Source organism: Sarcophilus harrisii, chromosome 6 (assembly GCF_902635505.1).
Source record: "Sarcophilus harrisii chromosome 6, mSarHar1.11, whole genome shotgun sequence".
NCBI classification, from domain to species: Eukaryota; Metazoa; Chordata; class Mammalia; order Dasyuromorphia; family Dasyuridae; genus Sarcophilus; species Sarcophilus harrisii.
Genome location: NC_045431.1, coordinates 136,240,001 through 136,256,874, shown reverse-complemented (window position 1 = coordinate 136,256,874; position 16,874 = coordinate 136,240,001). Strand labels below are relative to the sequence as shown.

At 37.0% G+C, this 16,874-nt stretch overlaps 1 protein-coding gene across 1 annotated transcript in view; it reads right to left on the bottom strand.

Moving 5' to 3' along the window:
- The window catches only part of MANBA (mannosidase beta), a 117,650-nt gene extending 102,792 nt beyond the window's left edge, over positions 1 to 14,858 (bottom strand). The window contains exon 1 of the mRNA XM_031942781.1: positions 14,119 to 14,858. Coding sequence (XP_031798641.1) covers positions 14,119 to 14,496 — 378 coding nt within the window. The 5' untranslated portion in view covers positions 14,497 to 14,858. The remainder of the gene's footprint in view (positions 1 to 14,118) is intronic.
- Between the last annotated feature and the right edge of the window lie 2,016 nt (positions 14,859 to 16,874).

Sequence of the window (16,874 nt, the reverse complement as noted above, 5' to 3'; positions counted from 1 at the left end):
CATAATATGGAGGTAGCTCAGGGCTTATGTAACAGCCCTACATATTTGGACAGGCATTGGCTGTCCAATATATAAATGATATCTGGGTTTGCAGTCCAACTCAAGAGGCTTCTTTGGCTGCAGCCATAAAAATCCTTAACTTTCTGATCTCTTGGGGTGATGGTTTCTTTGTCTAAAGCCTCACATTGCTGATCAATCTATTACATATTTGGGGCATGAATTAACTCCCACTTCCTGTAATCTTATCAGTTCCCGAACCTGCCTCAAAGAAATAACTGTGAACTTTTCTGGTCATGCCTAGATTGTAGACTTCTCAAAGAAACTTGGTATCTTTGGGGTGATCCTCCTGCTGTAGAGCAGTGGCTACTATAGCTCTCCTAATTGAGGAAGCCTCTAAGCTCACCCTTGATCAGCCATTGGAAGTTCTAACTCCCTATCACATTCAGAGCATTTTTGCTCTCACCAGAGCTTTAAAAATGGGGAAAGGAATTAGAGTGAACATCTACACTGACTTCAAGTAATGCTTTTCATGTTTTGCATGATCGTGGGGCTATGTGAAAAGAAAGAAGATCTTGACAGCAAAAATAAATAAATCCCCCCCATTAAACATGCAGGGGAAATTCTACAATTATTACAAGCTGTCCATGGACCTAGAAAGGTTTCTGCTGAGTTTTATAAAGGATATCAGAAGAGGGATTCACTTTAGACCTAGAGAAACAGGTTTGCAAATTCAGCTGTCTATGTTGCTGCCTGTTTGCCCCTGACCATGTCACCTTTAATTCCTCAACTCCCCAACCTCTATATTCCTTGATATAGCCCTCAGAAAGAAGCCCTTGCTAAAGAAAGGGGGTTCACCCTTTCTCCTTCTGGATGGTTTCAAACACCTTCAAGCCAACTTTTAGTCCCAGAGGCCAGTCAGTGGAAACTTCTCTTTGGGCTACACCAAGCTGCTCACTTGGAGTAAAAAAATATGTTCTCCAATCCCCTATGAAACCTATATTCACTGGTCACAAACTAGAAGAAACAATCAAATAGATCTGTCAAGTTTGTGCCCAAATAAATCCTGAAAGGGTTTTTAAACCCCTCCCCCCTCAATCCTGAAGCCCATCTGGAGGAGGGATGCATACCTAGGGGAAGACGGGCAGATAGATTTTATACATGTCCCCTTGAAGGGGCTTCAAACTGCTTATGGTTTTTGTTGACAACTTTACTAATTGGGTAAAAGCCTTCTCTTGCAGGACTGAAAAGTCTCAGAGTTTTTGCTAAAGGAATTCATATCCGTTTATAATCTCATATAATCTATAATCTCTTGGGTTATAATAATAACCCAATTCTTAATGCCTTTTAAACATTATGGTGCTTGCATCCTAGGCCACCTAACCACTCCTTTCACTGTGTATAATTATAATGCCCCTTTATCCATTGGCCCTACTCCTTTGAAGGGACAAACAAAAGCAGGGATTTGAGGGAAATGTTCTTTGGTATTTATCCTAGGAAAAGCTGTATGGATATGAAATATTCATGATAGCCTCATCTACCTCACCCTAAGTTTTCCTCTGGATGGGGTTCCCAGTAACCCCCATACTAATTCCACTTTATTTTTTTTTCTTTTTCACTTACTTGTGAGAGTTGTTTCTTCCAGACTTCAAACCATGAAATTTCAATGACTTGATCAACCCGAATATCACCCGATACCTCATTCTGACACTCAGCATCTCCTGGATGTTGCTGCCACCACCTTCAAATCACATGTCTCCCCTCCTCAGTCTGGACCCCTTATCAGCTCTACATCTTTTACAGCCTGAAACAGCTCAAGAAGATGAGACTTTCATCCCTTTATCCCAAATGAACTTGGGTCTTGACTGCTTAAGGTGGGAATGATGGGATACAGCTTCTAGGGGAGATGTGGCAGTGGCCCTGAGGTCACTGGGTCTTGACAATACTGTAATTCCATAAATAACGCTGGCTGTTAGTTACTAATCTGTTGGTTTGTGATGGCATGGCTCCTGAGACAAATGGTGGGTCACTCTTCCATTTCCACTCCTTGACCATAAAATTCAATATTCAGGGGAATAAAAAAATTGGCATACTGGTGACATGAGAGCCCATATCTCTCTGCCCTTTTCCTATAAATTTGTTTCTCCTGATTTGTTTGTTTTTTCTTTTTCTAAATCCTTTTGGATTATGGCCTGTTTCAATTGGTGTTACAATTGCAACGAGCTTTGCCCCTTGGACTTGGAGATGGGTTCAGGCCTGAAATTCTTTTCAGATACTTCACGATGCTGGTTTGTGACCTCCAATCTTTTGGGATCTCCTTAAAAGAAGTATATATAGAGAGAGATATACATATCTATCTATCTATATACACATATATGTCTCCTTAAAATAAGTATATACACACACACACACACACACACACACATTTCTCACCAACATGGGAGATACAGATGGATGGGGAGATATCTTGGTCTCCAAAAAGGATAATCCAGACACATGGGCCAGCCACTTGGGCACAGGATGGAAGTTGGGGGCTTTTGCCAACATGAGGATGCTAGTCTTGAATAGACAAGGGTAGATTCCTATAGATACTGAAGAAACTGGAGGATGGGAGTAACATGTAGGCCTTAGCAGAAGAGATGTGTCAGGACTGATGTGAGAAATATTCAGGAGAATATCAATAAGAGGAGGGACTGAATGGAATAAATGAAGATTTATTAGAAGACTGTAGGGTAAAGTAAAGCAGACCTTAGGCCTAAGTTTCTGGAAGTCCCTTGATTCCTGTGAAGCAGAAGCTGCATGGCACATAAGCAATGCTCATGCCAAATAAGGAAACGATGCTGTACATTGGTCAACAGCCCCTTCCATGTTCCTGAATAATTCAGTCCATTCAATGAATTTAAAAAACAGGATAAGAGACAGACCCATGCTTTTTTGGCGATCTAACCCAGCTTCTGATTCTGTACTGCACCACACCCTACTAGACTGCTTAGTGAATATGCTGGCCTGCTTCTTGCAAGAACCTAATAAAGGCTTTCTGTTACCTGGAGATGCCTCCCAGTAGTCAATTTGAGTAAGGGGGAATCTAGTACTCCATCTCACACATGGCCATTGAAACTTTTTTTAAAGCAGAGAAGGAACATAAGGTAATTTAGAAAGAAGCACAAAGAAGCGGAGTCTAGTCTTCACTGCCAGATCGAAAACTGCACATCATTCTGGAGCTTGACCCAAGCACGTGCCCCACTCCCACAGTAACCCCCCAACCTACACAACAAAGCTACTGAAATGAGCAAACCAAGGGAAACATCAAATACTTAGACTTAAAAGATACCTTAGGGTAAAGCCTGAGGAAGAGAGCCATCCCACAAGCCCCCACAAGGATTAAATAAATGCTTGGAAGAAATGAAAGGGTAAAGAAAAAAAATTGAAATAGCTAGGAAAAGGATACAAAATAAACCCACGTAAGTCATCAGCATTCTTATATATCACTAACAAAACCCAACAGTTAAGAGTTACAAAGAGAAATTCCATTTAAAGTAACTACTGATTGTATAAAATATTTAGGAATCTATCTGCCAAAGGAAAATCAGAAACTTTATAGCAAAACTACAAAACACTTTCCACACAAATTAAGTCTGATCTAAGCAACTGGAAAAATATTAAATGCTCTTGGATTGGGCGAGCAAATATAATAAAGATGACAATGCTATCTAAACTAATCTATTTATTTAGCGCTATACCAATCAGACTCTCAAAAAACTATTTTGATGACCTAGAAAAAATAACAACAAAATTCATATGGAAAAACAAAAGGTCAAGAATTTCAATGGAATTAATAAAAAAAAAAATCAAATGAAGGTGGCCTAGCTGTACCAGATCTAAAATTATATTATAAAGCAGCAGTTACTAAAACCATCTTGTATTGGCTAAGAAATAGACTAGTTGATCAATGGGATAGATTAGGTTCAAAGGACAAAACAGTCAATAACTTTAATAATCTAGTGTTTGACAAACCCAAAGACCCCAGTTTTGGGGATAAGAATGCATTATTTGACAAAAATTGCTGGGAAAATTGGAAATTAGTATGGCAGAAACTAGACATTGGCCCACACTTAACACCGTACACCAATATAAGGTGAAAATGGGTTCATGACCTAGGCATAAAGAAGGAGATTATAAATAAATTGGAAAAGCATATGATAGTTTACCTCTTAGACCTGTGGAAGAGGAAGAAATTTATGACCAAAGAAGAACTAGAGATCACTACTGACTACAAAATAGAAAGTTTTGATTATATCAAATTGAAAAGTTTTTGTACAAACAAAACTAATGCAGGCAAGGTAAGAAGGGAAACAATAAATTAAGAAAACATTTTTACAGTCAAAGGTTCTGATAAAGGCCTCATTTCCAAAATATATAAAGAACTGACTCTAATTTATAAGAAATCAAGCCATTCTCCAATTGATAAATGGTCAAAGGATATGAACAATTCTCAGACGAAAAAATTAAAACTATTTCTAGCCATATGAAAAGATGCTCCAAATCATTATTAATCAGAGAAATGCAAATTAAGACAACTCTGAGATAGCACTACACACCTGTCAGATTGGCTAGAATGACAAGGAAAGATAATGCAGAATGTTGGAGGGGATGTGGGTAAACAGGAACACTGAATTGTGAACACATCCAGCCATTCTGGGGAACAATTTGGAACTATGCTCAAAAAGTTATCAAACTGTGCATACCCTTTGATCCAGCAGTGTTTCTACTGGGCTTATACTCCAAAGAGATAGTAAAGAAGGGAAAGGGACCTGTATGTGCCAAAATGTTTGTGGCAGCCCTGTTTGTAGTGGCTAGAAACTGGAAAATGAATGGATGTCCATCAATTGGAGAATGGTTGAATAAATTGTGGTATATGAATGTTATGGAATATTATTGTTCTGTAAGAAATGACCAGCAGGATGAATACAGAGAGGATTGGCGAGACTTACATGAACTGATGATTAGTGAAATGAGCAGAACCAAGAGATCATTGTATATGTCAACAATGTATTCTGATGGAAGTGGATTTCTTCGACAAAGAGAAGAACTAACTCAGTTTCAATTGATCAAGGATGGATAGAAGCAGCTACACCCAAAGAAAGAACACTGGGAATTGAATGTAAACTGCTTGCATTTTTGTTTTTCTTCCCAGGTTATTTTTGTATCTAAGATATACTGTAACCTATTTAACATGTATAAAACTGCTTGCCATCTAGGGAGGGGGGGGGAGGGAGGGAGGGGAAAAATCGGAACAGAAGTGAGTGCAAGAAAAGAAAAGAAAGAAAAAAAAGAAAGAAAGAAAGAAAGAAAGAAAGAAAGAAAGAAAGAAAGAAAGAAAGAAAGAAAGAAAAGAAAAGAAAAGAAAAGAAAAGAAAAGAAAAGAAAAGAAAAGAAAAGAAAAGAAAAGAAAAGAAAAGAAAAGAAAAGAAAAGAAAAGAAAAGAAAAGAAAGAAAAAAGAAAGAAAGAAATAACTAGGAAAGGGAATAAGAACTTCAAAGATTCCATCTAAAAGGTACTTTACTAATGAGTTAGCCCAGCTGAACCTGTAGAATCTTTGACCCCATAGTCTTCCCATTCCTAATTTTGTGAGACCTCATTTGCATTCAACCTCAAAGATAATAGAACTGATCAAGAGTTGTTTGTTTTTAAGAACTTTATTTTCACTATCTGTTAGACATTTCCTGGATATTCTCCCTACTCAGTAATTCTATTATCTAAATTGGACATTCTGACTTGGTTAGCTATATTTCAACAAAATTAGTTTCCTTTTTATGTAGTTGTTTGCATAGTTATTTTTTTCATTAAAACTTGACTTTCTTGAGTGTTAGAATTCTTACAAGGGGCTAAGTCACTGGAATTGATAGAGACAATATCTAATTTAGCATGGTATTTTAACAGTTCTCTAGTTCACTAAAATACTTAGTACTTATTAGAGTTCACACCTTTTACACCCTCAAGATTCACACCTTTAAGAGAGCATATATAAGATAGGAACCAATCAGGATTGAGTCCAGGAGATTCACAAGTCAGAAGACACAAGCCCACTCTTGGAGGCTAAGTCAGATTCATTTCATATTCCACCTTTGTGTTGGCTGAAAATTCAGAGGGAGCTAGAGGCTGAAGCTGGAGAGGCAAAGGACTAGCGGCAAGAGCTCTCAAAACTAAGGAGAGAGATAGAGAGATAGGCCTCTAAGAAAGCTAACCAGGCTCAAGGAAGGAGACAATACTTGAAAGAGAATATAAAGGATTTGGATTTTAACTTCTGGCTGCATTTGGGGTATTTACTGAAGTGAAACTAAGGCTGCTCCCAGAAGCTCCCCAAAAAACCTGCTCCCAGGGAACATTATATTTTAGAGAAGAACTCTACATTTGAGAGCATGAACTGTTTTGTTTTGTTTTGTGCCATTTTTTTGTATCCCTAGGGTTTATCACTGTGCTTGATGTATAATAAGTGGTCAGATGGCCTAGTGAATAGAATGTTTGATTTGAAGTCAATAAAATGAGTTTGAATCCACCTTCACATACATCTTAGCTGTGGAGTAAGGCAAGACGTTTATCTTCCTTCTACCTCAGTTTTCCCATATTTTACATGGGAAAGATAACAGCACCTATTTCCCAGGGTTGTTGAAATAATGAAATAATACATGTGAAGTGTATTTCTTTACAAATCTTAAAGTGATACCTAAATGCTAGTTATTGTTGAAATGTATGTTTACTTGACATTGAAATCCTGTATACTTTATGCTCCTAAGAGGAAGTTCATGGGCTTCACTAGCCTGCTGAAGGGTTCTATGACAAACATATACAAAAAAGATTCAAAATCCCTAATAACTGGCAAACAACTAAAAAGTAAATATGAATAATACATTCACAGGAAAAAAAGAGTGATTGTAAATATATATGGTCAATTTGTAAAGGATGTTACTTAACTCATTTTCCCCAATTGCTAAAAGTCAGCACAATTTAGCAAAACATAAACCCACCCCCCAAATCTGCTTTAAACCAATCGCAGTCCTTGTTTAGTTTGCATCATTGTACCTTATGTAACCAATTGCATAAAAATACTGTTGTGAATATCAGATGACCTCTGATATTGAAGAATCACTGACCTCTTTTTATTGGCAAGGTATTACCTTTGCTAATAAAGTGATGTTCCAAAAAAAAAAAAAAATGCATAATTCAGCCTATTGTTCAGTTATGTCTCACTCTTCATTTGGGATTTTCTTAGCAAAGATACCAGAGAGGTTTGCCATTTCCTTCCCCAGCTCATTTTATAGATTAGGAATTGAAACAAACAGAGGTAAGTAACTTGCCCAGGGTCATAGAGCTAGTAAGTATCTGATGAGGCCAGATGTGAAATCAGAAATCAGATATGTTTGTCATGAGTCTTCTTAATCTTAAGATCTGGCACTCTATCCAGTGCACAATTTAGCTGCCCTATAATTCACTCTAGCTAACAAGTTTGCTAGCACTAAAGGCCCTCCAGGAATTTTTTTTAAATTAACAATGAACTGTGCTTCTCAAGAGCTACAGATGTTAAAAAAGGAATTTTCTGTCTTCAAAAAGGTTATCATTTAAGTAGTTTGAGGAAAAAGAAATAATTTTTGAAACAGCTACTTAAACTTTCAATAATAAATACAATCATAGACAAATATGTACTAACAACATATAGTTAAAAGTATTTAAATTAAGCTTTCTCAATCAGTTTTACTATCATTTTATTTTACCAAAAGCATAAGAAAGATATCTTGACTGTAATCTGAAACTAAAAATACACCTATAGAAAAACCCTCAAATAAGTTTACAACACTAGATTATAATTTGAAATTAAAATCAAAGGGTGCCTAGTACTTCATCCATGTTGTGCAAATTGTTCCCTTTATTTTGACATTTACTAGTCATGTGCTGGAAGACTAGTTACTTAACTAATATCTGCTTAGATATATCTCCTTGGAATTTGTCTACTAAAGTCTATATAGGTTGTGATCTGTGTTGCTGAAGGGAGTTTCCACATGGGAGTTCTATTATTAAAATGTTAGAACTATTTGAGCCTATTGGATAGGAAATAACCTTTGGAATTTGGGGGCCTATAAAATCTAGTGAGAAATCTAAATCTAGTGAGAATGGTCAGAAGAGACTGAAGATCAGTGTGATGGTGTTATGGAAAGAGCCCCAAACTGGAATTTATAAAACCTTTTTTTCTAGTCCTGGCTCTGCTCCTTATAACAAAGTATAGTTTCCCAAAAGACTTGATTGACACAACACTTTAACAACAGTAGCAGCAGTATTTATATGTGGCACTTTTAAGTTTTGCACAGAATTTGACATGTTATTTCATTTGATTCACATAACTACTCTGGGAATTAGATGCTCCTAGTGTCCCCATTTTTACAAATGTAGAAACTGAAGTTAGGAAAGGGTTAAATGATTTGTCTTAGGTCACATTGCCAGTAAGGCCATATTTGAACTTATATCTTCCTGGATCCAAGTTATGTTGAATGTCACCATTAAGGTCCATGAAGTGAATTTTCTTACAACTAAAAATACCAATATTCTTATTATCATCATCATTTTTATCATAATCAACTACTCCATCCAAACCCTGCAATTTTTCCACACTATATCATAACATTTCTCGGACAGTACAGATTCTAAGTATATGAACACATTTAGGACACCTCATATATTATCACAAAGTATTATTTTGATAATCTTGATTTGTAGCAATCTAAAAAGCATGAAATCAGGTTTGTAAAACATTACTGACACATAACTCTCCATTCCAAATGAAGTTTCCAAGTATCTGTCCAGACAGCAATTCCTACTGTTTGCCCCTTCTCAATATGAATCCTTCACTCATCTCTCTGGAATCCACTCTCGTAACCTACATTCTTTAGTAACCAAAGACCACCATATGCAGAATATGGAACCACTGCTTTTAATAGCCCAAACCACCTGAAAATTCTAATACACTCTTAAGAGAAAGGTTGCAAGATTATGACTAAAAAGTTACATGAAGCCAAGAGTCATAGAGGGTGGCTTATTATGCCAATATCTAGTGTTGATAAGAGAACAACATAGTTAAAAAAAAAAAAAAGGGGGGGGGGTAGGGCTTAAGAGACGACAAAGGAATGGAGTCTTATCCATCACCTACTTTATCCTACTAAAAATTATCTAGGCAAATTATTGTTTTGCCCAGATAACATTCTCCATTGGGCATCTATTTCCAACCAGTAACTGGTCTCAAAGATAATGCTTTTATTTTCCTTTTCTAGGAGAAATATTTAAGGGATATGAGTTGAGTTCAACCGCCTTTTTAAAATCACTGAATTTTAGAAATGGAATGGATCTTTAAGACCACCAGGTACAATTCTGTCATTTTCCAGATGAAGAGACTAAGGACCCGAAGAAATTAAAATTGTTTCCCCAAGGTCATAAGATTATAACAAGACTAGAACAAAGATTGCCTAATTCCAGTTTGGAGCTCTTTCCATAACAGCATCACACTGATCTTCAGTCTCTTCTGACCATTCTCACTAGAGAAAAAAATCACTAGATTTTTTTGAAAACAATAGGCCCCCAAATTCCAAAGGCTGTTTCCCATCCAACAGGCTCAAACAGTTCTAATACTTTTAAATAACAATTAATGTGAAGAATTCCCAATAGAGAAACTCTCTCCATCAATACAGATGACAACCTACATAGTCTTTAGTAGACAAATTTCAGAGAGATGCCTAAGAAAGTGTTAACTAAGTGACTTGTCTCCCAACACATGCCTAGTAAGTGTCGAAAGTATGATTTAAAAACCTCATCCACCTAATTTCAAGTCCAGTACTTGACTCACTATATATGCTGGCTCTTCCATATAAACTATACAAAATTATATCAATAAGAAATCCTTTCCAGCAATTTCAAGTAATATCCCAAAAAGCTACTGAATACAATAATGCCATTACTAGGCCTAGTCTATAAACCCATCAAGAGAAAGAAGACAAGGATTCATGTGTACAGAATTACCCAGTACCTTTTCTTGTGGAGAGAAGGAAATGGAAATGAAGGGGATGCCCCATAAGTTGAGGAAAGGTTAATTATGGAATTGGGATGTAATAGATTAATGATATAAGAAATGATGAAAGAGGCAGTTTCAGAGAAACATGGGGAGACTTGTATGAATTGATTCAGTAAAATAAGCAGAATCAGAGAGCAATTTAAAAATAACAATCTAAAGGGAAAACAACATTGAAAGATATAATGATGGATACTACCTACCCACCTAATAGGAAAGAGATAAACTCAAGACACAGAATGAGACACATTTTAGACATGAACAATTTTGATTTTTACTAACTATGCACATTTGTTACAAGAGGCTGATTTCAAAACAATAAAGGGGCAATAGTGAGAGAGAACGCAAGTTTATTAAATGTAAAAAATGGAGGAAAAAACTTTTAAAATATGACAAATATAAACTAAATTTACAGTTTGTCTATCCAGATTTATTTCACAAAGCTATTTCACAACTTGTACTTTCTAGGCACACTACTATTAACTATGGCCTCAAACTCAACTTTGGATCCTACATGTCTTTATCCATACCTGGAATGCATTCCCTGCTTATTTCTCTCTCTCAGAATTCTTGAGCTTGCCCACTTCAATGATCAACTGATGAGACTCTGATTTGTTACCATTTGACATAAGACAAGAAAAAGAATTGAGAAAATAAAGGGTTAAATATCACTCTAAATGTGCTATGCAATGTTCATTTTTAAAATAATTTTTAAAATTAAGCATTTTGTCCTTTGTCCCATTTTCCCCCTTATACGAAAAAGAAAAAAGAAAAAAACAAAACCCTTTCACCAAACATATCTAAAAAAAATTTTTTTCCCACATTGGGTATGTTCAAAAATGTGTCTCATGCTTATATATTTCAGTCCAATGTGCTATATTTATTTTTTTAAAAATCAGATGCTAAATTGCTTTAGCAAGATACCACAAAGTAAAATAAACCCACAAAAGCCATTACGTTTTCTGTATACCACAAAAAGCAGGAGAAAAAAATAAAAGATAAATATCATTTATAAAAATGATAAAATGTATTAAATGGTCAGATATTCAATAGGCAGCCATACCAATTAAGGCACACACCACAAGACCTGTGGTCATCCAACTATGAAACAAATTTTTAATAGAAATATTATGCCTTTATTTATTTTTAACATTTTTTAAAGTTTCCAACAGTCATTATTGTAAGATTTTGTGTTCTAATTTTTTTTCTGCCTTCCTTCCTTACACCCCCTTCCCCAAGACAGCAAACAATCTGATATAGGTTATATATGTACAATCACTTCAAACGTATTTCACTGATTGTCATGTTGTGCAAGAAAAATCAGAACAAAGAGGAGTGGGAGGGGAGAGGAAGAATTACAAAAAAGAAAAACAAAAACACAAACAAAAAAAGGTAAAAATACCATGCTTCAATCCACATTAGTCTCCATAATTATCTCTCTGGATGCAGATGGTATTTTTCCTCCCAAGTAATTGTTTTCAATCATCAAATTGCTGTGAAGAGCCAGGTTCATCACAGTTGATTGATTACAACATAATCTTGCTGTTATTGCGTACAATGTTCTCTTGGTTCTGCTCACTTCAGTCAGCATCAATTCATTTAAGTCTTTCCAGGCTTTTCTGAAATCAACCTGTTTATCATTTCTTACAGAACAATAATATTCCTTTACATTCATATACTGTAACTTACTCAGCTATTCCCTAACTGATGGCCATCCACTCAATAGTCAAGGAATGACTGATTAAACAAACTGTGGTATAAAAATGTAAAATATATTATAATAGTATAAGAAATGACAGAGACAGTTAGGTGATACAGTGGATAGAACACTAAGCCTGGAATAAGGAAATCTCATTTTCTTGAGTTCAAATCTGACCTTAGACACTTAATAGTTGTATTACCCTGGGCAATTCATTTAAACCTATTTCCTCCATTTCTTCATCTGGAATGATGGAATGAGCTGAAGGAAATGGCAAACCAAATAAGTATCTTTGCCAAGAAAATTCCAAATGGGTCTTGAAGAATCAGACACAAATTAAAATAATTGAACAGCAACTACCTACATGAATTCTGAACAGGCTTCACACTAGAGTATGATTACAGTAAGAATATATTACAACACACAATATTACACGCTTGCTTCACTGAGAAGCAACAGAAAGTAAAAGGTGGTCAGAGGGAGTTTGGCACAAACTTGGCTTATCAGAAAAGCTAGCAAGGGCAGATGCTCACTGAGTGGTGTTCTGGGAAAGGATTCTAGATTACTTAAAATTCTTTCTCTGTCTTTTAACCCCCTTTCCATGTCTATATACTTGACTTTGCTAAATTAAAGAGACACTATGTATGTTAATATTTGGTGACTTTAAATGCAAAAGAGAGGATAGGAAAAATGTTAATACATTGTTAAAAAAAAAAAAAATTTGGGAATAAGATAAGAGGCCAAAGGTTTATACCTCATAAAAAAAACTTTAACGTATATATCACAAATCCCTTCTCCCTCAAGGAAAAAGGTTGAAAGATACCATATATTCATTCCAAATACCAGAACTACAAAAAAAGAAAAGAAGAAAAGAAAAAGAAATGTTTCATATTTTTAAAGTAAGTAACAGATGACTGATGAGTCATTTATGAAATCAACTGTTTTTATTCAAGTCACAGGTTTGTTTCAAGTGAAATTCAAAAATCAACACCAAATTAGATTATTTGATTCCCAAAATATCTAAAAGAAAAAAGGACAGTGAGTACTTGTGGGAAAAAAATACAAAACATATCATAACTGATAAAATTAAAAGGTGCCCAAATTAATGTTAGTTCACTACTGCCCGTTTTACCTACTTTCCCAACTCTACAAAATCTATAATAGAATAATCTAGACACAGCTTGAGGTCTTTTGTGACAAAGAGGATGCAGTGTGATACAGGGCAATGGTGTTGAACACGGAATCAAAGAACCTGGGTTCAAATTTTAACTCATTTATTTTTGATTTTGGTAAGATCTTGAAACAAGTCAGTTAACCTTTAAGCCTGTTGTCATCAATCATCTCCATTCCTTCTCCCTATCAGTGAATTTCCATACCTGCACCTGCTATATACTCTCTCCCCATCTCGATCACTTGGTGAACTAGTTCAATTTTACACTGTTCTTTTCTCTACAGCACTTGCCCCTTTTCCCTTATCCTGCTACAGATCTTGGCTTGGCTAGCCTCAGCTTTCTATCACTCCCACCAATGATTGCTTTCATTCCTTCCGTTCTCATACAGACGATGTTTTCTGTTCTTCATTACATATGAAAACACATTCACCTTCGCTTTGGTATCAAAAGAAATTTAAACCAAAAAAAATAATAATAATAAAATAAAATAAATAAAGAAAAGAAAAGCCTCTTAAAACCCGGAAAAGAATGTAAATGTCTTTTTCCTACCTATCTTTTATCACTTTACATTTTCAAAGTGGAAAAAAAAAAAAAAACTAGCAAAGTGTTTTTACAATCATTTTCCGGGTAATATTGTTTCTGTTCCTAACAAACTATCACCACCACCCCTAAAAAGTCTAAATTATACTGGTCACACTAAGTTATTTAAAAAAAAAACAGACACATCTTATAATTACACAAGTAATTAATTTTCACTCTGACAAGGGCCCCATTATAACCTGTCCTTTTCTTCCATCGCTCCCACCGTCAAGTACAGCACAATTTATAGTTGTCAATATCCGCTTTTTTCTCTTTAAAGGGCCCGAAATTGACACGGTCATTTTCAGCTCCTACTTCCAAGCCCCATTCACCTTCCTCCCTCCTCCCTAGCTCCTTCAGAATCCGCCAGCGTTCCCTCCGTTCCCTAGGGAACATCCGGGAGCAGGACTGAACGGACTCGGACGCCCACCCGGCGGGAAAGCAAACGTTTCCGCCCTTCTTTCTCCTTCGAGGGAGGAAAGAAAGAAGAGACAGAGGCTGGGAAGCCCGGGCGTGGGCCCGGCCTGGGCCCGGGCTCGGGGGCGCGCGCGCCGCCGCGTACCTGAATCACGCCGTGCTGGAAGAGGGCGCTGTGCACGCAACCCGGGACCTGCCCCTCCACCTCCACAGAGCCGTCCTGGCTTCGCAGAAACCAGCTGCCAGCCAAGCTGAAGCTGGCGGACTGCGGCTGGCTGTTCCCGGGCGCAGCTGCCGCCAGCAACAGCAGCAATAGCCGGAGGAGGCACTGGCATTTCTGGCATTGTGGCCCGGACGGCATCCCAGACACTTGCGCAGCAAGCTGGAGAAGCGAGTGGGCGGTCAGAAGCCAACGGGAACTCCACTGACACTCCCAGCCAGGCCCGAGGTCAGCTGAACTGAGGCCACATAACCGCCTTTCAAAGTTTTTTTTGCGCAACTCAGAAGGAAGCTTGAGACACATTTGAGTAAAAGGCGCATGCGCTTTGCTGGGCCAATTATCTCAGAGAAGTTGCCCACTCCCTCAGCCTGGCCTTTTATGGCCTGGACTTCTTTCCCAGTATGAAGAAGCCTCAAGTCCTTCCCAAAATAATGTTCTTAAATGCATGCAATATTTTGAAATCAGTTCTGTCTGTTGTGTCTAAGATTAAGGGAGTGGCTAGGCTTTCATCCTAGTATCTACTGTCTATGAACTTTAAAAGAGTGAATTGTCAGTTGATGCAGTTTGATCTTTCTAATGTTGGAAATACCCCGGCAGGTTTGTTGATTGTCCTTCTTTCTAGAAAAGAGACACATTATCAGGAAAGAAATGTCTTCCTGACTTGAAAGTGAATGGATTTAAGTGAGAGCAGGGCAGTCGCCAGCTTCACACTCTGTGGAGTTATCTGGCATCAAAGGCAAGATATCAGTAAGACTGAAGATGGCCCAAATGCTTCTGGGCTGGTGTGAACAATTTGAAGGAACTGGGTTTGCTCACTTAGGGGGATTAGAAGTGAATGAAGGCAGCAGGGAGAGAGAAAGTGATTTCAGGGAAAGAGGAAAAAATACAACCAAATAGACGACAATAGAATGGGGGGAGTATAGTAATAGTATATACTATATATGCTATATAGTATAGACAATAGTATGGGGGGAGTAGTAGTGAGGGTCACTGGGTTACACCAGCTAATCAATCAGTTTATTGTTAATCAGTCGTTTTCAGTTTCCTGTTACTCTGCATTTTCTTGGCAATTTACTGGAGTAGTTTACCATTTCCTTCTCTAGCTCATTTGACAGATAAGGAAACTGAAGCAAAAAGGGTTAAGTGACTTGCCCAGGGTCACATATCTAGTGAGTGAGTGAAGCCAGATTTGAACTCAGGCTTGATCCCAAGCTAGTGGCCCCAAGCATTTATTAAAAACCCACTATTTGCCAACACAAAGAATGAAATAATACCTATTGTGCTTACATTCTAAAGAGGGAGACCAGTGGTCATATATAAATATATGCAGAATAAGAGAGAATAAAGATAGTTAAATCTAAAGTGGTTGGGAAATAAAGGCAATAGAAGTTGAGATGATTAGAAAAGGCTTCCTAGAGAAAATGTCCTTAAACTGCTTCCCAACCATATGTTCCCCAATCTGCTTCTCTCTTCCTTTCCAGCCCCCAATTTCACGCGTCCAAATGTAACAGGGTAGACCCAGCATTTCAGAAAGCTAGAAAAGAGATTGGAATATGGTTTTTATTTTTCAAATTACATCTTATACAACTGTTTTGTTTTGTACAATTGGAGGCAGCAAGTTCACTAGGGCCAATTGTTAAATTTTGTCTAAACTTTTACACCTGAGAAATTGGCAAACCTTATAAATCAAAACTTATCATTTTGATCTAGACTTGTAAAAGCAATGGAGAACAATAATGTCCTGATAGTGTGTTGGACTGAAACTAAAGAATTGATGCCTGAGGGAAGCAAGGAGGTTGTGATATAGATCAGTTTTAACTTCTTGGTCCCATCCTCTGGGGAGGTCATCCAGTCAGAAATCTAGGTTTTGTCAAACTCCTGAGGCTCATCCTCTGCAGGGGTTTCCAGCAATCTCACTTTGCTATCTTGTGTCAAAAATCCTAGTCATGTCCCTGAAGTTAAATTTCCCCTATAAAATCTATTTATGGGTCATGCCTTTGCTGCTGCCCTCCTTTGGGTTAATCTTCCCTCTAGCATACCTCCCCTATGCCATGTGGAGTCTCTCCTAACTCCTCTTCTCAACCCCACTTGTCCTTTAGCTAGCTAACTCCTTTAGTCCCTTTCAGGATTTAACCTGTAACAGCTAAGGACATGTCTTAACCTCATGGGGTTGCTCCCTTTTTTCCTGGGTAATTGTGAGTTCCACTGAGGAACTTGTCTTTCATATGCTCTCCCACTCTATTTCATATTTACCATTCCTGCTATCTGCTGTATTCCTTCATTTTGCCAGTAATAGTAATAATTGCCAGTAAATAAATCTATCTTTTGTCAAAGAGAATGGCCATTGTGAATTCTTCATATGACTGAATCCCAATTTTTGTTGCCTACCATTGGTGTCTGCATCATTCACATCAAAGAATATCTAAATAATGTATATTAAACATAAATGTGTAAGGCACATTCCCACCCCACTCCCAGTCTGTAGTTGATCTAGGATCCTTTACATTTGATATATTTATTTTGCAGTTAAGGGCAGGGGGCATTGGGAGAATCTAAACTTAAAATGTTACTAGATTTCTAGTAAATGAACTATCAACTTTTTTGTGAATAAAAAATTTTATTGATAGTTTTTATTTTTATATTAACTACATTTCCAGTATATTCCTTCCTTTTCCCTTTTA